This window comes from Osmerus mordax, chromosome 13 (assembly GCF_038355195.1).
Source record: "Osmerus mordax isolate fOsmMor3 chromosome 13, fOsmMor3.pri, whole genome shotgun sequence".
Classification (NCBI taxonomy): Eukaryota; Metazoa; Chordata; class Actinopteri; order Osmeriformes; family Osmeridae; genus Osmerus; species Osmerus mordax.
In genome coordinates this window covers 1,580,944-1,604,815 of record NC_090062.1, presented here as the reverse complement: position 1 = coordinate 1,604,815, position 23,872 = coordinate 1,580,944, and the positions used below count along the sequence as shown (strand labels likewise).

The 23,872-nt window shown below is 45.8% G+C and overlaps 1 protein-coding gene across 1 annotated transcript; it reads right to left on the bottom strand.

Annotated features, from left to right (window-relative positions):
• Positions 1-332: 332 nt before the first annotated feature.
• cdh15 (cadherin 15, type 1, M-cadherin (myotubule)) lies at positions 333-11,251 on the bottom strand. The gene is made up of 14 exons (XM_067248671.1): positions 11,106-11,251; positions 5,833-5,994; positions 4,376-4,531; positions 3,766-3,910; positions 3,467-3,648; positions 3,169-3,297; positions 2,892-3,077; positions 2,324-2,568; positions 2,071-2,213; positions 1,727-1,957; positions 1,332-1,574; positions 1,101-1,249; positions 733-921; positions 333-592 (listed from the first exon to the last, which is right to left on the bottom strand). The coding sequence occupies exons 1-14, from the start codon at positions 11,157-11,159 to the stop codon at positions 392-394; spliced, it is 2,415 nt and encodes an 804-aa protein (XP_067104772.1). The 5' UTR covers positions 11,160-11,251; the 3' UTR covers positions 333-391.
• Between the last annotated feature and the right edge of the window lie 12,621 nt (positions 11,252-23,872).

Below are 23,872 nucleotides of genomic sequence, written 5' to 3'. Positions count from 1 at the left end.
GCTATGGCCACCACCAATATCAAAGACAAATAATACCAAACAACAGATCCAGAAAAAAAACAATTCTGTAAACTCATGACACAGCAGTGTTAGTAAACTACTGTGAACAACCACCCAAGCACTGTCCCAAGCTAGGCTGGTGGAGAAGAAAGAATACACGTGGATCTCTATTATTGATACAAAGCAGTGGTGACCGCCCCTTTCCTTTAAATCTGCATCTAGGGCCATTCACTGGGACACAGATGAAGCCTAATTTAGAAACATAAAGACCCCTTCCAACAGAGAATCTCCCCGGACGTATTTATTTGTCCTTAAACAAGCTTGTATCTGTGTCTGGGAATCCTGACGCCTGGCTCTGGCCCTGGGCTGCAAGCCTGGCCTGGCTCCCTCCCTAGCGCGGCTCGTACATGTTGGCCAGCTTCTTGAAGCGCGGGCCCCAGTCGTTGAGGTAGTCGTAGTCCTGGTCTCCGTCTGAGCTGGCTGAAGCGATGGAGCTGAGACTGCCCGCCACAGAGCCCTCGCCTTCGTAGTCGTAGATCAGAGCCGTATCATAGGGGGGGACGTTGGGGTCTTGGTCTGCTGCCTCCAGGCCCTGAAAAGAAACCCGAGCACAGTGGTCACAAACCCATGTTTCTATAACTACCGTACCTAGAATTGGACCAAATCTGCAGCATGGAATTGAATTTAAGGTGTTTTCTAGCTGTGTGTCTGAGAAGAGACAGCCTTCCTCACATTGTTGATGTAGTCCTCGATGTCGCCTGGGTCTGCAGGGGGTTTCCGTGGATACAGTGGGGAGGGCAGGTTGTGGGGGGCGTCTTTCCTGAGTGGCTGCTTCCCTCGAGACAGACCAGGGGGGCAGAAGGACCCTGGGGTTGAGGGCGTGTCGGTCGGGTTACGCAAGAGGTCAATGTTGAAAGCATTCTAAAGGGAAGAATACATTCCATTATTCTCAGTTGTGTGTATGCAGGCTTTTAGTTAGTTGAGGGTTTTTTTTGGTTGTCTGTCATGTTTTTCTATTTAAAATGTTCCTGTATTCTTTATTTGTAGTGTTATATTACATTTTGTTGTGAAGCACTTTGTGATTTTTATCTGCGACTGACCTCGTCCTCCTCTCCTCCTCCCTGCTCATCGTAATTCAGGACGTTGTCACGTATGTCATCTTCTGACTCCCCCACCAGCAGACCCCCACCTTGCTTCATGTGATGGTGCCTTCTACAGTTACCCACGGCAACCGCTAGGAGCAGCAGCACTGCACACAGACACACACCATGTCACTGCACTGCCACACCTGGGAGACAATGTATTTATGTGTGTGTATGTGTGTCACTCACAAAGCAAAAGAGCAATGCTAGCCATGATGACCACCAGGGCAATGAAGCTGATTCCCACTCGCGTTCCAAAGATGGCGGCTGACTCGGACCTGCAGTCATGGTTGTTGTCGCAGGGACAGACAGTGATGTTGACCTGGGCAAAGGAACTGAGCCTGGGATTACCAGAGTCAAAGACCTGCACTGTCACAGCATACTCTCCCTTCTCTAGCCTCTCTATCAGAGGCTGCAGGTATCCATGGCTATCTGTGGAAGGGTGAAGGGAGAGGAGAAGGTAGAAGAGAGGATGGTGAAGTGATATAAAGGTAGTTGAGGGGAGGGGCAACAGAGGGTTGAAGGATAGAGAAAAACACTTCACAATGTCACAAACACAATCCCTGCTATCCACTCATCCTAACCGTTGAACGTGACGATGGTCCAGTTGTTTGACATGTCGGAGGGCAAATCAAAGGTGTAGGGTTCTGCATGAGGGGGCAGGTCCTCATCCACAGCAGTCAAAAGCAGCCCCGTCCTGTAAATGTCCCTGTTGTTACAGACCACCCCACTGAGAGGGGTCAGCTGTGGGGGGAAGTCATTGGTTTCCTTCAAGATGATGGATAGAGTGGCTGTGGTGGAAATACCTCCAGCGTCTGGAGGAAAAACATCACCATGTTAATCATCATGTTCTGTACTTCAATCACGCTTCCAACATTTTCCTCATGGGGGGGGATCTCGATCAGGAGATGGCGGCTGTGCCTCAAACCTGTGTCGGTGACCTTGACGATGACATTGTAGACGTTGTTCTTGACGTGTGGTGAGCGCACATTGAAGCTCTTCCTAGATGTGATCTCTCCAGTCTCTGGGTTGATTAATAGCCATCTTTCTGGATCCCTGGTGATCTCGTATCTGCAGAGTAGAGGGTAGTCAGCCATTCTTTTTTCGTAGGTTCAACATGTTGTACATGTGCTAGACCAGAGCTTATCAATGACAGTCTGGCAGCTTTCCAAATGTCTGACCTGAGTTTGGCGTTGTCAGGGTCATAGGCAATATTCTTGATCAGGACAGACCCAGGTGGCACTGACTCAGGCACCATCAGCTCCATGGGGTCACTGACGAATTGCGGTGCCTCATTCTCGTTCACCACGGTAACCAGTACTGTTGCACTGCTGATCGGGTCGTTGGGGGCTTTAATATTCAGTGGGTTGACATTCTCCACAGTTAGGATGAGAGTGTACTCTGACCGGCCTTCAAAGTCCAGAGGCTGGATGGGGTGGTGGTGGTTGTGAGTGGGGGAGAGGGAGGGGTGGGCAGGGTAAAGGGAATAGAGAAGACATGATTATTGGAGTGGTCTGGTAGGATGCAGCTCACCTATTCACCAATAGATAGAGCTAGAATTACATGTGGGATCAAATGTTCAACCCAAAGTGGTGACCACATACTCAAACTAAAGTTAATTTACTGAAGTAAATGCTGTAAAATTGCATGGCAGCAGTATGTGTCACGCATTTACTCTGCATTCTCTTTTTCTTCCCTCCCACTATACATCCCAACCCTTAACCCCCTCCATGGTTTAGAGGTGCCTACTTTCACCACTGTCAGAATGCCCTCATTGGTCAGTGGATCCGTCTCAATGGCAAAGTTGCTGAAGCGGTCACTTTCTGCGATGGTGTACTTAGCTTCCCAGTTTCCTGTCCCGGGGTCGTCATTGTCAACAACGTTGACCCTGCCGATTTCATGGTCAATCCTGTTCTCCACGGCTGACAGGTTGTACTGCAGTCACAAACACATTGTACGATGAAGCACATTTTTCTGTGTGTGTAGGTGTGTGTGTGTGTATGTGTATGTGCGTGTGTGTGCTCACCAGATCGGGGGAAAAGCGTGGGCCGTGGTTGTTGATATCAGACACGTGGATAATGGCAATACCCTCATTGGTCAGTCCCATACCTGACATGTCTGCAACTTGCAGCTTCAACCTGAAACTCTTCACTACCTGGACACACACACACATACGTTCAGCTACACACACTTACACAGATGATTATTCTCTGCCGTAATAACAGGAGATAAGTAAATGTTTTATATGTTGACATTGGACTGTAGTCCCCTACATATCTCATGGAGCAGGAAATGTGTGAGTGGAAATAAGTAGGGCCTCCTACCACTCGGTCCAGGCCCACGTCCCGTGTGTAGATCGCTCCTGTCTCGTTGTTGATGCCAAACATGGTCTTGGTGATTACATTTGCTGGGATGCTCTCCTGGCCAATGATGGAGTACCTCAGAACAGCGTTGTCTGTGTCTGGGTCATCAGCATCGGTAGCTGACACAGACATCACTGACGTACCTGTCAGGCACAAGACCTGTCACTCATAATGCTTGCTAAAGCATTAACTTATCTGTCAGATGTTAATATTGATCTGTGATGTCGAACATTCTTGTATTTCTGTGTGTGTGTGTGTACCTGGTATGGAGAACTCAGCTATAGACCCCTCAAAGTCTTTCTGTGTGAAGATTGGCCGGTTGTCATTCTGATCCAGAACCACTATCTCAATGGTGGAGGGGTTTTCTAGTCTCTCTCCACTGGGAGACAAGGCAAAAGCTTTCAGCTGTGAAACACACACAAACTAACATTACTTTCAGACAAATATTGGCTCTATTATTACATTTTGACACCAGAAATATTCTCCCTATGTGCAGTAAAGAGAGGTTTCTGATGGAACAGCATGTGTATTTTGTCCAACAACATTCCCTAAATCCCCAGCGGTTGTGGATGTTTGGTGGTTACATCATTACCAGCCTGGAGCTTCCTAAATACCCTTAAACCTCTGAGGGAGGCTGACCTGTGACCTTGTGTGACCACTGTGTCAGAGACAACACCTCAGATCTCAGACAAGCTGTGAGTTGGCTCTGTTCTTTGCACTTGGCTTTAATTGTAAGCAGTATAATGAAACAACTTAAAGTCTGTGGGAAAATAAACATGTTCAGTGAGCTAAATGAAAACAAGAATTCCTTCACACATGATCTCATTTCAGACACAGGTGTTACTGCAAAGTAGCATCTCTTCTGTTTACCGTGAAGCGGCTGTATTTCTCCCGGTCCAGAGGCTGCTTGCTGCGGATCTCTCCCGTCTTGTCATCAATCTCAAACAAGTCCTTGGGGTCCTGATCCACCCCTTGTCCCTCCAGCTTGTAGATCACCTCCCCGGTGAACACCTTGTCTGATTTGATCTGGAGGGGCAGGAGGTGAGGACAACAGGGAAACAACTGAGGTCAGTCCATGGCCAGGGTATAGCTGGAAGGCTGAGAAGGTTAGGGGAGAGTACGACATTGAGCCAGATGTGAAAGTGGTCTTTAAGGACCATGGGGGAACAGAAAGGGGGCTTAGAATTTCCTCAAGCTGGGACACATGTGGTTGGTCCTGGAGAGGAGTGTATGTTGTTGATGTTAGTCTTCTTTATTGCTGTTTTTTACACAGCAGCATCTGGATCGCTGTATCATGTGTGAGCATAGGGGGCCTGAATGCACATGAATGGCCTTCCTGCTTTACAAGCACATCTCCTGCTGTGGTCAGGATATATCACACACACACGTGGAACATAAACTAGTCTCTAGATGTTTGAATCAGACATCCATATTCACTGGTTTCATGTCACAGATCATTTATCTCCATATGACAACACATGTTATCGGACCTGTATAACAAAAGGTTGAAGTCATCTCCTCAGACTAAAAGCGATGATGTTAACCAAACATTTCCTTTAATGGATTATCTGTAAACAGTTATCAGCACTCAAGAAAGTAGGACCCACTTTTTATTTTCCAACCTGTGGTTGGTAGAGAGGGGTTCAGTCCCATAAACAACCTGTCAGGTAAAGGGGAACGTAAGAACTTAGTTGCTATTGTGGACTTATATGGTTTATTAGAGCCACAACAGTAGAAAGTGACATTGGCTCTTGAAAGATCCTGGCACCTGGAAAATGTAAATTGCCGAAGAAGATTGATATAAAGGCATTGATTCTGACTAGACCCCAAGTTTGAAACCAAACTGTTTTTTCAAAGACATGAGCGAAGCAAGTTCAGGCATGACACTCGGGCAGCGCGCGTCATATCACCCATTGCCATGTTCTTAGCCCATAGGCTTAGCTCGATAAGCAACGTTATAAAGTTGCACACATGCACGCACACGCATCCTCGATTACCTTGTGTTCTGCCCTGCTGCCACCCACCACTATCCCCTTCTCCCCCATGTTGTCTGTCTGTACTCCGCGTGGGGGATTTAACTCGTTGCTCCCTGCCTCATGTCATGCATGCTGCAGTGAAGGCAGGGAGTGCTTCCCCATGTACATCCATTCCGCCAATGTTAAACCTATTTTTCATGTATATGAATAAATGGTGAAATCAATCACTTGAGTGTCTTGACTGAACTGAAAGCTAGTTATGGTTCTAGGTGGGAACACATCCCAGTGTAGGGCTGTGCCTGGTCTGGAGGGAACCAGCCTATGGTATAGGTTCTGGAGAATGTTTTTTACCTGGACCAGGTTCTCTGGGACCTGCTTGCTGTTTTCCGACACTCTGATTGGTGGAATTATCCAGTCCCTCTTCACCCTGCCCAGACCACTGTTTTGGTGTTGCCATGGATACAGGACCACCAGGCCTGCCTCCTCTGGGTGGGTCTCGGAAGAGCTCCAGACCTGAGGACAGAACATCAGCAGGAACATCAGGAAAAACCTTGCGGTCATGGAACTTCTGTGTTCAGCAAGGTGTTATTATTTGTCTCCTCCCAATAAATACCAAGCAACAGCTAAATGGGAAACAACATGTTTCAAGATACATTTGTATTAATCAGAATCAGAATCAGAAATAGCTTTATTCGCCAAATAAGTTTGCACAAACAAGGAATTTTCAATGGAAGGAAGGTTCAGACGGTAAACATGTAGTTTTAAGATGTAGAAAATGTAAAAAGTTGAAAATGAACGACAGTATCTAAATAATTCAAGCCAATACTATACAATGTAAAAAATGAAATATAAAAATATAAAATAAGATATAATATATTTAGTGACTGGTCCTATGGCTACTCAAAACGTGAAATACCGTAGATTGGCTTTCTGTGTGAAGAAGACTTATGTGTGAAAGTTTGTCATTTGACATTGTGTTCGACATTGTTTTGCTTGTTGTTTTCAAGTCTGTGTCTGTGCCAGGCAGCAGAAACCCTTCTCTGTTGTCTTGCCTCTGCCGCCCCTAATGAGGAATCCACAGTGGAGTCACAGGGGTGGCTCACGTTACACACTAACACTCACGTCTTTATTCTTTCCTTTGATCTCCACACACACTCATTTGAATCAGGAAATAGTAACACAAATGCTCATACTCACATGCCCAGTTCGTAGTTCAGTTCACACAGTGACACACAGCAGACACACACACACAGCCACACCTTCACCCACACACACACCAGCTGTCGACTATGGATTTAGATTCTCAGCTTTCCCACCCTCCTGACCACTAACACATACACACTCCCCTTTATTCCCAACCCTGCACCTGACAAATGGTTGGGGATCACCTCATGAATATTATCTGGAAACAGAATTCCTCGCAAACATACATTCCTCTAAACCTTGCAACACCAAACCACAGGCAAGGAGGAAGTGTTGGTTGGACCTAAGGAGTACACCAAATGGTAAACATACACATGAATAGAAACAAATGTATTTCATGAATCGGATGGTTGTATCTCTATTGCTAGATGGCCCTGCCCTGTCCCCTGGGTCTGCAGAAAGGGCACTCAAGGGTTCAGGCATGCTGCTGGACAGACAGGAGGGGAATGCCAGCCATGACTGGCATGTGTAGGCTGAGTTAGGGGCAGACTAATCTTAGAGCATTCTATAGAGTCCACCCCTCAACCCCTCTCTGTTGTAGCTGTAGCAATCCTACCTACTTAAAGAGATGTTTACACTTGCATGTCAGGCCTGACTGCCTAGCTCCTCCCCCGTCACACTTCTGATCCAATTATATGTCCGCTATGCCCTGTCACTCATTAGATGTGACCAATCACTTATAAAAATGACTCCATCCAAGTACAACTACCATTTCAGTCTTTTTCAAATGCATTGAATTTAGAAACCTCAGTAAAACAAATTATACTAAATATGAAACACGTTGGCCTCTGAATCCCCATTCAAAATAATTTCAGAACAATTAAGCAAATTGTTCTGAAGATGTGGGAGTTCAAATGACAGGGTGCTAAAGCTGGCTACTAAACTTCAGTCCAGAGTTTCTTTATTGGATAGTTTGCTTGACCTCACCAAACTCTGGGTGGCAAAACCAAGAAGACTACTTCTCTGCATTCCTAATGTATTTACCAGCCAGCATTGGAGCTATACCTGGGTGTCCTCTTACCAATTAGGGTGGAGATTTCTGACAAACAGGGTGAGGGCCAGTTCACAGACTGACTGTTTTAGGGCTTTTTACCAGATACTCTTTCGCCCTGACCTTTCACCTCTGGAAACTGGGTGGGGGGTGAGGGAGGACAAGGGCCCTGCTTGAACCTCATGAGGGGGCAGGAAGACACAGAGAGGGGTGATTTAATACAGAGAAAAACTATTTGTGGAAAAACAACATTTAAATCTGTTCTATTTCTCAATTCAAACCTATGGACAGTGGCCAAGGCACAGCTTTCCACTCAGGGGATTGGGGACCCCTACATTTAGAGGTGGTAATGTGTCGCTTATGAACAAACTGCCCAGTGTGACCCCATGCTAGTTGGATTTAATTGGAGTTGACACTGCCACACTGTCAAAGCGGCAAGGACATCTGAAAACATAAAGATGAGGATTCCCAGAGTGGACACATAATAGCCACTGAAATACATTTTTAACCTAATACTCAACAAACAAGAGACAACAAAATGTCACATAGTTTACCTCTTGTGAAGTATATCATATCATTTAGCATAGCACTGTGAGAGAATTACACACAGACATACATTTGTACCTCAACATGGAAATTGTAATCCTTGAGTCAGTGTCATGTTAGGAAGGCAAGGCTGGCTATCGATTCAGCCATGTGCTAGATGGCTGGGGGTATGCTATGCTATGTTCTCCTGTGGTGTGTCTGTTCATTTATGCGGGACAATCCTAGAGTACTCAAGTGGGCTTGGCAGCAGGGGAGGGGATGCCTGCAGCATGCCGGACAAACCCTCTGGTCAGGTGGGGTGGAGGTCGGACAGGTGTCCTTCTCCCCCTCCACACGACCAGCCAGCCTCTGCTGTCACCCGGCTAATGGCTAACTGCTAGACCTTCCGTCCTGGGCACCTATTCCTAGGCCCTCCTATTTTGGGGGGGCCAGTGTTTCCTCATGTCCAGGCTTTCAGGACTGCTGAGCAAATGGGGATGATGTGTGGTGGGATTCTTGGGATAGAAGAGAAAATAGCGCTTGTTTTAACTTAATGGTCTTGTTTTAACTTAGTGGGGAATAGTAGTCGGTGGGAGGTTGTATCAGGATCCAAGGCTGGATTTGTTGGTCAGTCTATGGAAGAAGTGCTCTGTTAAAGCCTAGTCACATGAAACAGAAAAAACTGCAATACAGTAAAGCAGTCTTGCCTGTCAGGCCCACGATTCATACAATGTCCGGTCAGCTGGGCAGCCCGAAACAAGCGAGCCATTCAGCCACACATACGATTCAGACACTGTCCATTTGAACTGACTGATTGTTTCCATCAAGCATTAACTCAGCACCAGCCATCCGGTCAGTTGGCAGGCTGTTTCAAGGTGCTTAATTTGTCCCTGATTTCATGGTCAGGGAGTGGTTTACTCCTCTTTCCGTTGGGGGATTACCAAGCGGGACAAATGGCATCAAGTACGCATCTGGGAACAGCTGCTCTTCTCTCTGCTCGACGGCCTGGACCAGGCACCCACGCTTCTCAGGCAGACAGACAGACAGGCAGACAGGCAGGTGTGCAGGCAGGCAGGTTGGCAAGCAGACAGGCAGACAGGCAGGCAGGCAGGCAGGCAGGCAGGCAGGCAGGCAGGCAGGCAGGCAGGCTATATACAACCTTCCTTCCCAGGAACAACTCCCTAAAGTGCTCAGATTAATTTATTGACACAGACATGTCGCTATCTTTCTGGATTTGGGTATAAAAACAGTCCCTGATCTCTACCGCCATGTCCATGCAACAGGCTGATATGGAGAAATGTTGACAGAAACATCAGCCTCACATGTGTTATGTGTAGCTGGATGGGATTTGTGAGATCGTGTCTCCTATCCACCCTGCACCATGAGTAACATCTCTGGTATTTGAACATGGAATCCAACCTCACAGACGTTCAACCACATGCAGCTAAATTAGGACCAAGGCCCAACGTATGCTTACTGTAAATATCTTGTTCCTTCTCACATCAGCCCCATTCATAAAACAAGTCAACCCTTGATACTTGAATCCATTTTGAATGGTGTTCATTGAACAGACCATTAAATGCAGTCATGATGGTAAAAAATAATGGACATGAAAACAGAGTTTCCCAATGGGCGTATACAAAAAGGCCATACTTTTGTCCTTCCTTTGCATGTTTTTATGTATCAATTAATATGTTCAAATGTGAATTTCCATTAAATGTCACATTTTGTAAACTGCCTGTTGCGTCACCAAATACCTGTCTATTTGCTTGTCTGTCAGACACATGGTCGGCTATCTGTGACTAACTGGTTTTCCCCAGGCCTCTGTAGATGATCTATTGCTCACTTCAAAAGCTGGTGTCAGGGACCAAAGTGATTCTCATCCCAATGGATTTGCCATGGAAAATTAACACCTACTGTTGATAAAAAAACCCATTGAAGACTCTTGTCTGCTTGAAAACATTTGAACCATGCATAAAGCATTCCATAACCAATATGTGTGAGGTCATTGTATCCAAAATGATTTGAACTTCGATACATCAGAGACAATAGAAATTAAAGACGCACACACATCTGAATATGATTTAGGACCATCAACAAAACAGGACCTCACTCTCTCAGATTTTTAAGAGGTCAGATCTGGCTTCCATTACTGCAGTAAACAGAGGGGTGACTGATGGAGGTTGAAGGTAGTGTTGGTAATATGTCTGTTTACGTTGTCATCCATTACAGGCCTGATAATGGTGCTGATGACAAGGCTGCCACATCTATCGAGTGCTGGGCGGTTCCAAATACTAAGTAACTGAGTTAGCCTTCTAACTTTGACAGTCATACAGATCATTCAGACATTCAGGTAATACGAAAGCTGGATTTCAATAGGTTGTGTTGTAGAAGTTACTTGAGCAAAATCTTTCCATTAACCTATAAAGTATCAAGGAACTTTTTAACCGTGTAATTGATTATGCTTTGTACAAAAGCCCACCCCCCCACCATGATAAAGAGCTTGAACCCAGAAAGCACATGTGCAGTCTGGGCCATTCAAAAGAACATCTATTATGTTCTATAAGACTGCTGAAATGTTTAGTTCCCCCTTATCCTCTTGTTCAGACTCAACATGACTGATGAAAATCAATTCACATTTGGTTGAACGTATCAATCCAACACAAATGTAAACCAATGGTTTGCCAAGAGAGCAACTCATAGTCATGTACCAAACAACCACACACTCTGAGGAAATGAAAACATTCTACAGAAATCACACCACTTATTACACACCCAAACACAGATATAAGGCTGAAGTAGACTTTTGTCATTTTGTCTATTATTTAAAATCTGCCAGATCTCAGAGGTTATATTTATGGTGTTTAAAGTGAGACAGATCTAATAGAGATACATGTTATTTTACCTGACAGAGGCCGATGCCCAGCATACACAGCAGTGCCAACACCCTCGCCGCCATCTCTGATGCCCGCCTCTGGCCCCAAACTCAGACCCGTCTCTGACTAATGTAATGGCACTGGAGGCTCCAGACTAGTCCTTCCAGGAGCTCTGTTGTGGCAGTACTGGGCAATGGAACCAACTGTTACAAACCTGAAAGACTTCTGCCTCCTCGTTGCCTTCTCTCTCTCTCTCTCTCTCTCTCTCTCTCTCTCTCTCTCTCTCTCTCTCTCTCTCTCTCTCTCTCTCTCTCTCTCTCTCTCTCTCTCTCTCTCTCTCTGTGCACTGAGTGCAGGGTAGAATGAGTGACAGCACATGTGTTGGGGTGCATGGGAGGGCTGAGAGCTGAAATTCTACCCCTGCCCCTAACTCTCTGAGACATACCCCAGCTATGGACAGGGAGGAGCAGAAAGAGAAAGAGAGAGAAGGAGAGAGAGGGAGAGAGAGAGAGAAGGGAGAGAAAGGAGGGTAGTCAGGAAAGAAAGAGTGAAGAAAGAAACAATGAAGGAGCAGAGCAGAGCAGGTGGGTCAGTACTGCCACATTACTGTTGAGTGTTGAGTCTGGCCCTGCTGTAGCCCACTAATCTGTTGGCTATGCACTTAGTTAGTCCCTACGGCCTACATACACGCACCCTGACCAGCCGTAGACTGCAGTGACCAATGGGTGAATAATGCTGAAGGTTGGTTCACAACCACAACATACCTCACAACACTACCTGTACGGTTCTGATCGCTGGTTGTGTGCTTCCTGCCAACTAACTGGACCCAATGGGACCAGACTGGAGCCCAGATGGACCAGCATCTCCTTAGCCTGCACATGGAACCTGCCAGCATGTGCAGCTTCGTGTTGTGCCCTCAGAACATTCTGAACATCTAGAACATTTTCCCAGCGGCTCTTTGATCTCTAGCTATTCTATGGCTCTCCAAGGTATGCACACCATGTAGTGGAGATTGTGAGTGGAAGTGATGCGTTCAATGTGCTGAAAATTCAACGTGTCAGGGGCTCCCTTGCGGTCAGGTTCTGAAGAGGAAGAAGAAGTTTGAAAGAGGAAGAAGAGGAAGGAGGGGAGCAGAAATGAGCAGGCGGAGGAGGTCAACCAGGGAAGAGATGTGTGTTTGGTGTGGAATCAAAAACAACACAGCAAAGTAGGGATATGTAAATAACGCTGTGTGTTGGCACAGTGAACAGTGGCGCTCCCAGACATTTGAGGGCAGAATACTGTTTTCTGAGAGTTATGTCGTTGTTATCATGACTGTAGGAGCAAAATCTGATTATATCATAAATCTTGCCAGATTTATGGCCCATCCATATTTATGCCAATCTCATCACAGTGGCCGTGCCCCCCCCCCCCCCCCCTGGACCCCTCCTGACGGCGCCACTGACAGTGAAGCTGTAGCTTCCTAGAAGCTGGTCAAGGCTAGGAGGCCTCTGCCCCAGTCTGCTGCTACTCTCCTCACAGACACCAGGCTGACTGTCCCTTTCTGTCATGACAAAGAGGACACAGTGGACGGACCATGGGGAAAGGAAACTGAGGAATGGTAAGGGTCAGAGGTTGAAGGGTATTGAAAGGGATGGAAGCAAAGAGAGGCAAGGTAGGAGTAGCTGAGAGCAAGAAAAGGACAGATGAGCAGAGAGAGAGAAGAGTCCAGACTCCAGACTTTTCTCCATACCCGGACCCATCTGCACTCTCTCTGTGAATCCCTCTGTGGGTGAAAGGTCAACTGGGGCACACAACACCAGTCCATTATGGTAACATGTTGGGGAGAAATACATCAGGAATAATCTAAAACACCCTATTTGTGTTTTTTTGTGGAAATATAGAATGGCAAAATGCTGTAAATGGGCATGAGCCAGAGGGGAAGATGATAAAGAACTGGTTTGATGCTAAAGTAAAAATATGTGTGGGTGTGTTGACTGCCTAACTTGTATGCCTTTCTGTGTGAATGTGTTTGCGTGTATGTTAGTGTGTGTAAGTGTGCATTCTCGGACTGATGGATGACTGTGTACCACCTGTCTCTGTCACGTTAGGCAGCAACAGCTGGCAGGAGCTGTTCAAGTCTCCACTGCTGTCTGCCCTTCACCCTCCCCACACACACATCTCTCTCTCCCTCACACACACATCTCTCTCTCCCTCACACACACATCTCTCTCTCTCCCTCACACACACATCTCTCACCCTCCCTCACACACACATCTCTCCCTCACACACACATCTCTCTCTCTCCCTCACACACACATCTCTCACCCTCCCTCACACACACATCTCTCCCTTACACACACACATCTCTCTCTCCCTCAAACACACACATCTCTCTCTCTCCCTCACACACACACATCTCTCTTTCTCCCTCACACACACACACACACATCTATCTCTCTCCCTCACACACACATCTCTCTCTCACACACACATCTCTCTCTCCCTCAAACACACACATCTCTCTCTCCCTCACACACACATCTCTCTCTCCCTCAAACACACACATCTCTCTCTCCCTCACACACACACACATCTCTCTCCCTCACACACACATCTCTCTCTCTCCCTCCCTTGCTCCTTCTGTATCTTGCTCTCTTTCACTCCCTTTCTACCTCTTTGTGTGTCTGCACACCCCAACCATCGTACCAGACAACTCAGACTTGAATCCTCCCTTATCTCCTTGTCTCTGCCATGTAGAAATGTAACTATTCTCTACTGCCCCCTTCTGGCCATGATCCACACCTTTACACATGTTTACATCTAATCTGTCTGTGTGTCTGTCTGTGTGTTTGTATGTGTGTTTGTATGTGTGCATCTCGATCATCTTGAGAACTGGGCACTGTATGAAGTTGCAAGTTGGCAGGTGTCTTGCTCTGGGCCTGTGGATGTGTAGTGGCCATGTGACGTTATTGTATTAGTGGTTACAGTTTTTCTCGATTGGTTACACACATTTTCTGAATGCATACCTCATACTCTCAGAACTCTACACACAAATCAAAAAAACACACACACAATGGGCAAAACCCCTCACTTCTCCTGCAAAATTAAACTTTACATTCAAAACAATGTTATTTAATCTCAAAATGGTATTTTGTTTTCAAATGACAAACACAAACCATCATATGAATAGACATTTATAAGAACCATTTGAACACTGATGTGCTCAATGTAAAACACTATGATGAATGGAAAACACTTCTTCTTCATTCATCATAGTGAGTTAGGCCTTTTTTTTTGTTCAGTGTTACACTTACTACAGATAGTACATACATAAGTGTGTTGTAAAATATTTGAGAATATTGTTTTTATACTCAGAACACAGAAATACACGGTAACAAATATATTTTACGTATTTTTCCCAGAAAAACAATGTACACAGTGTACATCCCAACCAACACAAAGTTGCACATACAGTGCTCTACATACAAAACAACAGAATCATTTACTGTATAGTGTACACAGTTACATTATTATTATTTTTCTTTGTATTTGCCGTAATGTTATGGCGTTATTTTCTAGGACCATGTTCATGATTTCAGTTTCCCGTTCAGGAGACAGAAGATGTTCCTGACCACCTTGTGTTGGTAATCTTTCAGTTCTGCCAAACAAATAGTAAAATACTGTAAATACTGTGTAGGAATACAAAGTAGGAATACATTTCCCAAATACTTGAAACATACTTTATTTTTACAGTCCTACAGAACAGTCCACAGGCAATACTGTACTACTGTACTCATTGAGTACTGTATTGATATGCAGTAGGCCTACTGCAATTTTGTAGTGAGAGTAGATTTCTTACCTATTCTCATTTCGGAAAGTCCGGATGATGGATGCTACAGTGTACCTGCTCAAATTTGGCTGTACTCTTTGCCCAGCCTCCTTCATTGTTAGACCATGGTTGACTACATGGTCAACCAAAGCGGCTCGGATCTCATCAGAGATTATGGTCCTTGGCCTTCCTCATCCTTGTCCTCCCTGTCCTCTTACTCTCACTCCTCTGCCTCTGTTTCCAATGTTGGCATCCATTGCTCAAAAACAGAAGATGTCACTTGTTGCCCTTTTATGCTAAAGCTCTGATTGCTAATTGTAAAACTGTGTGACAGGTGTTTGTCCATGCGATGAGTCAGAGTGCGTATTTGAATGGCAGTGTGTTCCTTGTGAAAACAAAAGATTTTCTTCATGAGAATTGTGCAAAATGCAGAGAATTGTGTGTAGTGTTTTGAAAAAAGTGTGTTTTAGAACTGCAATTTGAGTGTAAAGCAGGAATTGTGCTTGTAGTTTAGCACAATTGGTTCATGGGGTTGGTGCATGAGTTACATGTTGTGGTCATTGTGTCTCAAGTACCAGTATTTGTGTGTAAACAATTGAGAAAAACTGTAAGATGCAAAATGTAAACGTGTTCTCGCCATCTTGAATGTTGTTTTTCGTCTCAGCTGATATTCTTTGACCAGTAGGTGGTGCTCTTTGTCAACAAAGAACTTTTACTTTAGTAACCCCTACATCCCTAGCCTGGCTCTGCCCTCCTACGTACTTCCGCTCAATTTGGATTTTGCTTCTGTACTAGGTCTGCAATTTCAGTGCATCAGTCGGTTTTCAGAAACACATTTTTTGTAGATCCAATCAGCGAACAGAGGGAGTGGCTGAGAACGATGACGTTGATGTTGTGCGCTAGTTTGAGTTGTAGTTCAATCATGGCGGCGGAGAAAGATGCGACCGAAGCTATTCGGTCTGTTGTGGCAACGCTGCCGAATATCCATAAATTAAAGCCGGAGCAAGAACAATCCTTGCTGAATTTTGTTGGTGGCCATGATGTTGTTGCCTTCCTCCCAAAGTTTGATTTTGCAGCTATGGCAGCTAGCTCCGTTACAGTAGTGGTGAAGGAGTTGGCTAGGTGAACGCTAGCGATTGGTTATGGCAGATAAGAGTGGCTCTGGGCAGATCCAATACTTTTAAACTAGACCCTCTGTACAAATGAAATGTATGAGGGTCTGGTTAGGACCAGGCTACTACATCCCCACCCTGTCATTTTGTATTGTTGTCCTACTAGAATGGCAGGAATCTCTGTATTTGAGCAATATTATGAAATTATACAGCATATATAAAGACATTTATAAATGGGTTATATTTGTCTAGGGACAACCTAGCATTTGGTGACGTTGAAAACACAACAAGACTCAGAAACTAGATACTCCATACAGAATGGACTTGACAAGAAACAACCTAGCACAGACACTCCTCACATGATAATGACATGAAGACGGTTTGGGTCAAAGAGTCAAAGATATGTTTCTTGTCTTTATATCCACATAGCGTTAGCCACCTTGCTACAAAGTATGCCTTTCAGAAGCCATCGTTAACTAGCTACCCATATGACTATGGGTTGTATAGCCAGCAAACTGAAGGTGTAATTAAGCAATCTGCTATTTGATTATAAATAAGGGAAATGTAAAAGAGAAAGCACATTCTGTCTAACTAGAACAACTAACAACCAGTCATGGTATATAGACCACGTGCAAAGCACTACCAGTGATGAACGTGCATCTTTTGTGTGAATGCGCACAAACTCCAATTACTGAAATTCTGATCACCAGCTGTATCACGGGCACTGTATTGTACAGTAAAATAGAGACAATGACAGCTCACTAATGGTCTTGGTGGCTATTGATCCTCATTACAGTTTTTCTCAATTGTTTACACACAAATACTGGTACTTGAGACACAATGACCACAACATGTAACTCATGCACCAACCCCATGAACCAATTGTGCTAAACTACAAGCACAATTCCTGCTTTACACTCAAATTGCAGTTCTAACACACACTTTTTTCAAAACACTACACACAATTCTCTGCATTTGGCACAATTTTCATGAAGAAAATCTTTTGTTTTCACAAAGAACACACTGCCATTCAAATACGCACACTGACTCATCGCATGGACAAACACCTGTCACACAGTTTTACAATTAGCAATCAGAGCTTTAGAATAAAAGGGCAACAGGTGACCTTTTCTGTTTTTGAGCAATGGATGCCAACATTGGAAACAGAGGCAGAGGAGTGAGAGTAAGAGGAGGAGGACAGGGAGGACGAGGATGAGGAAGGCCAAGGACCATAATCTCTGATGAGATCCGAGCCGCTTTGGTTGACCATGTAGTCAACCATGGTCTAACAATGAGGGAGGCTGGGCAAAGAGTACAGCCAAATTTGAGCAGGTACACTGTAGCATCCATCATCGGGACTTTCCGAAATGAGAATAGGTAAGAAATCTACTCTCACTACAAAATTGCAGTAGGCCTACTGCATATCAATACAGTACTCAATGAGTACAGTAGTAAAGTATTGCCTGTGGACTGTTCTGTAGGACTGTAAAAATAAAGTATGTTTCAAGTATTTGGAAAATGTATTCCTACTTTGTATTCCTACACAGTATTTACAGTATTTTACTATGTTTGGCAGAACTGAAAGATTACCAACACATGGTGGTCGGGAACGTCTTCTGTCTCCTGAACAGGAAACTGAAATCATGAACATGGTCCTAGAAAATAACGCCATAACATTACGGCAAATACAAAGAAAAATAATAATAATGTAACTGTATACACTATACAGTAAATTATTCTGTTGTTTTGTATGTAAACCGCTGTATGTGCAACTTTGTGTTGGTTGGGATGTACACTGTGTACATATATGTAAAATATATTTGTTATCGTGTATTTCTGTGTTCTGAGTATAAAAACAATATTCTCAAATATTTTACAACACACTTATGTATGTACTGTCTGTAGTAAATCTAACACTGAACAAAAAAAGGCCTAACTCACTATGATGAATGAAGAAGTGTTTTCCATTCATCATAGTGTTTTACATTGAGCACATCAGTGTTAAAATGGTTCTTATAAATGTTTATTCATATGATGGTTTGTGCTTGTCATTTGAAAACAAAATACCATTTTGAGATTAAATAACATTGTTTTGAATGTTAAGTTTAATTTTGCAGGAGAAGTGAGGGGTTTTGCCCATTGTGTGTGTGTTTTTTTGATTTGTGTGTAGAGTTCTGAGAGTATGAGGTATGCATTCAGAAAATGTGTGTAACCAATTGAGAAAAACTGTAATATGAAGAGCGTAATAAAAAGTCCACTGTCTCTGCCTCTCTCCAACAGAGCAAGATAAGGCCAGCCCGGTCCTGCTGAGGTGATAATAGACAGACAAGGTTACAGTGGGCTCATTCTCCCAGTCATTAGAGAGACCACAGTGGAGCCAGGTGGCCCCAGGGACCTGCTGGGAAAGGAAATAAGGACTGGCAGAGGAAGAGACACCAGCAGGGTAGATCCAGCACCTCACACTGACACAGAGCAGCCCCCAGCCCCAGCACACACCTCCTGTGGCAGCCATGTTGGCTAACGAGACAATGCAGGTTAATACTCTCAGAGGTTCAGGCCAGTAATGAGACAGAGCAGGATGGAGCTATCAGGAACACCACAGGTGGTCTGATTAAAACACCCATGCGACTGGTCAGTCTGTGGGAGTTCACTGTGGGGGCAGGAGAGAAGCTGATTAATTGTGTGTGTGTGTGTGTCTGTCTGTCTATCTGTCTAGTACACCGCCTCCACCTGCCCTTATCAGTTGAGCAGGACTATGGGTGTGTTTTCATAGTACTTAACCAGCAGAGGGCAGTATAACACCATAAAATAAAGTCAAAACACTACAACCATAGATCATCTACCCTGCTCCTGGTTACTGTATTTGTGGCCTCTTTTGCAATACAAAAATGGTCATTACTTTAAACTGTCTATCATCCTCCTCATTTCTTTATCTCTCTGTCTCTCTCTCTCTCCCTCCGTTCCTCCCTCCTCCCTGCGTCCAAGATCCGTCTGACTGCAGCAGATCACAGACACCAGACGAGCGAGGAGGGATGGAGTCCTAGGTTGTCTTCCTCCAGGCACCCATCCAACCAGAACAGTCCTTCTGTCCATTGGGGACTTTTGTCCAGTTGTCTGTCCATGCCTCTAATGACCTGCCTTAACACAGGAGCAGACAGGGGGGAATCAGGCAGAGACAGACAGACAGGCTTGAGACAGGGTGTCTCCTGAGGGTTCAGAGAGGAGTAGTGGACTGTAAAGGATCCCCCCCCCCCACCCCCCCAACCATCCCTCTCTTCCTCTTCCTCCTCCTTCTCTTTCTCCTTCACTGCTGGTGTGGCTGGCCAATTAGAGCTAACACGTATGACACACTTGACTCCACGTTTGAACCATGGGCAGAGATAATAGGTCTCTTCCTGCTGCTCAATCGATGACACACAGTCCCTGGGCGGACTGCTTTCACACACACACATACACACACCCACACACATGCTCTCTGTCTTACACACACATATATGCATGCACATGTCGACCGCCTGTCAGCGAGGGAAATGTCAACTTTCTTCTTTCACAATGTACATACAATGTCACACAAGCAGGAACAATGAATGACTGTGAGACAGTAACAGATACTGAGTCAACACGGACTTACTAAATGCTAACATTAGATCTTATTCCAAAACTAATCGACTGTATCCTTCAAAAGTGATGCATTTAATGAGTCCTAAGTTTTTTGATGAATAATGTGATTTAATTTAAGAATGTGTGTGTGTGAGAGTGTGTGTTGAAATGAAGAGACAGAGGACAGTTTGAGGGTCAGTGCACACCCTCTCTCGTGTCTGTGCGGCTGTGGGGTGCGGGGGGTTCAGCCAAGGCTTTTTTGGGGCTGACAGTTGGCAGCGAGTGTGAGCCTAATCTCCCTCCATCAGCTGTCAGAACCAGGGACATCAGGGCCAGAGAGGCGCTCGCTCTGGTTCTCCCTGCCCCGCCCCTCCCCTCCCACTTCCCCCATCTCCTTTACTTCAATTCCCTCATCCCCTATCCCCCCAGTCTCTTACTCCACTGGCAATGTCATGTTGTCAGTCCACATATGCTAGGCTGCGGTGGGGGGAGGTGAGGGGTGTGACGGAGGAGGAGAGGGGTGGGGATGGGAGGGAGGGTCACAGGCAGCCTCCGTCTTTTTCCTGTTGCTCCTGCCACTTGTCTCTCCTCCTCTCCCCGGCTGTTGCTCTCTCTTTCTCTCCCTCCCTCTTTCTCCTACTCTCCTCTCCTCCTTCTTCCACTATCGTGTCTTGTCTTCCAGACATTACAAGCTCACAATGTCACCCAGTCTTCACCCCACGCACCCCGTGCATCTCTCCCGTGCCTATCAATGTATGTGAGCCTCTTCATGTGTCTTCACACCAGATGAACAAACAGTAGGTTTACGTGTCCTAGATAGCAGGGGGGCCATATGCCAATGACAGCAGAAGGGCATGTGTGTGAGATGGACCCACTCTGCCCCTCTCGTCTGTCCCTAGCTCTGCTCCTGACCCCCCTGACCCGCCTCCAGAACCTGCCACGGGGGCTACGACATAGCCTGTCAATCACAGAAAGAACACATGCAGAGCTTTTCTCTGAGCATGACTGACTCACTGAATATGAGTATTCAGATACAGCCACACACACACACACTCACACTTAGATAACGTGTGTGTACAAATATAAGCCTAGTGGAGCGGACAGTATCCTCGTCTTAGTCTCCACATGTTGGAGTGGGATCCCATTGTGCTTGGCATGTAGTTGCTCTCTAGCGTGACACAGTACATGCTGTTATCTGCACTTCTGCATGGGTCATAGCCCTGTCTGAGGCGTCATGCAGTGGTGTGTACTGTGTGTGTTTTCAGACAGATCCGTGGCCTTAGTATGCGTCAGACTCAAATAACTGACTTACACACTGACAAAGAAATAATCTATTATCTATGCTGGCCTCCCAACACACACACACACACTCACTCACACACTCCTCCAGGCTATGAGTGCCCTAGCCCCAGGCTCCAAACTACTGGCTGCTCTGCTGTAAGTCCTCTGACTCTGAGAGATAGAGGAGGAAGACTGAGTGAGAGAAGACTGCAGTTAGAACACAGCCATCGTGGTCATGGAGCTGGTGATTTGTATACATGGGTGAGACAGGACTCACAGACGCAGTGCTGCTCTCTCACTCAGTTTCCTCCTGTCCTAGCCACCCTGCTGGTTTGAAACAATCAAAGCAAAGCAATGTGTCCTCTGTCTTGTTCAGACTCTAAATAGCTGTCTCGTTTCCCCCCCTCCTCCCCCCCCTCCCCCCCCGGGGGGTTGCTGCACAGTGGCTGGTCCATCTATCACACACACACACACGCACACACACATTTGTCAAACCTCTAGGAGTAAAGATGATGAATCACCGCTGAAGTGAGAGAAGAGGAGAGAGAGAGACAGAGAGAGGAAAACAGATAGATATCTGATAAACAGTGTTCCCCCTCTTCTTCTTATCTCTCCTGCATGAACGACCTGCAGCCTTGACACACCACTGCCTGCTAGCTCTGATACAATTCCACTTTGCCTAGGTAAATAGAAACTTAACTGAACTGAAACAATTTAAACAGTCTAAATGCGTGGAGATTAAAACTGGCCAAACAGAGGCTGAGCATACGGACTCATCATTTGAAGAGAGCCGGGTGTGAAATATGTGCATGTACACACCATCGCACACACGCACGCTCGCGAACACACGCACCAACTCTTGAGGAGACTAGATGCCCCCTAGCTATTTTTTGAAATCCACGTGCCCTATGATCCACATTTCCACGGTCACCCCTGACACACACACACACACAACGTGCATACATTCGAACATGCACACACACATACAAAAATACACGTGAACATGCACTCACACAGAAAAAGAAACACACACAAAGGGTGAGACAGGGCAGAATGGACCTCCAGTCAGGTTTCCGCTAGACTGCCCATCTCCAGCCAGCTCTGCCCAGAGGCCTTCCCAGACTGGCCACTCGAGTCAGCGAGCCACCCTGACTCTAACGCTCTGTGGCAGGGGGACACACTGACAGATGTTCCCTGCCACTGGCATGGCGCTGGAGAGGAGATATCGCAGCATGTGTGGGAAAGAGCGTGTGTGTGCGCGTGTGTGCGTGACTTTGTGCTTGAATGGCCTGGTGGAGGGAGGGAGGATGGGAGGAAAGAGGGGATGGTGCTGGTGGTAAAAGAAGGATAAATAAATCAAGTCAAAGCAATTTGTAGCGGCTGCTGCAGTGTCATTAGGAGTCCTGTCACGCAGGCCAGCCTGTCAGCAGGCTGCTTACGCAGGTTGACAGTGGGCCAAAGAGGAATTTAAATATTCCTCCTTCCTCCTCCTCCTCCAACTCTCCTGCTCCTCCTCCTGCTTCCCTGTAAAGAGCTGCTAGGTTTGATGGATGGGGCTGGAAAGACAGGAGGGAGGTGCAGATACATATCCGTATACACAGCACTGAGTTATGGCTGTGTTTAAGACTATACAGTCAACCTGAATCAGAGCTATACAAACACTTCTAACTACACCCACACACACACGAACAGATCCAGAAGAAACCAGAGGATGATTGACTGAGAACAACTCTGGACTAGTGTGTGTCTGTCCAGCGTTGGTGGGAGAGGAGAGACTGGTAATGACCCTGGTGGAGCAGGCAGAACACTGCTGCATATTTCTCCTCCCAGCTGCCACTTTAACGAGCAGATAAAATGGCCGTCTTTGAATAATTAATACTGCAGCCCATTAACAAGGCATTAGAATGCATTTTACCTACTATCGATTTTCTCCTGCCCTTCTTTTAGGGAAAATAACTTTTACTCTGTCCACAGCGCACTCAGTGTCTGCTGATGCTGGCCAGAGTGAAATATGGCTGCTGCTGTTTAAATGTCAGCTTTGTAATTACATGTGGAGAGCAGTGTGGTGATCCGTTGGCCCTCACACACTGATTTATGATCACGCCCTGATGACGACACACACACACAAGACACACATGTACACACCAGACACATACGTATACACAACACACACACATACACACACATAATCCAACACGCACGCATGTAACCATCGACACACACAGGTATCTCCCCATGAAACTGTCCAGGCTTTAGCTCAGGGGTTAGAACAGTCTGAGTGTGTTCAATACTGACAGGCCGCACTGGGCCTATCAGTCAGCCTGCACAGAGCTGCAGAGAAAATCAATCCATAACTGGATGGATGGGGGATGAGGGGCAAGGCCAGATCAATGTACAGATCTTGATACAGGCAGCCGAAAGCAAGGAAACGACTCAAAGCTACTGCCCCTCAACTCGTTCTCCCTCACAGAATTGATAGACTCTCAATGAACTGCTGAGTACAGTGAATAGGTAGTGGGGAGTGTGTGTGTTTGTGTTTGAGAGTGTGTTTGAGTGAAAGTAGATGAGTAGATGAGATAAACATTACCAACACAGAGTGGAATATCAGGGGAGCATGTCAATAATGAATTGGTGACCTCCCATCTCTCTGCTGTTTGTGTGTGAGACAGCAAGAGAGATTCAGCAGAGCTGCTGTTGACTCCTTTGTCTTGTAGTCGACAGTTACTGGCTCTGGTCATCAGACTACAATGAAGGTGTCATAGTGGACCTCAGCTCAGGTAACAATCTCACCCAACACTTGGACACTTTAATAAGGGACTCTGCATTTTAGCCAGGCAGCTCCAGGCTGTCCATAATTTGTGTGTCCGCCCTCGTAGGGAGGGAGGGCCCCAGCCCAGTCCGTTCTGGTCAGGGTGTTTCATAGTGGGATCATTCGTCAGAACGATCGATCGCTCTTCCACAAGTTTTATTAATGATTCTGTCAGCCAGCGTC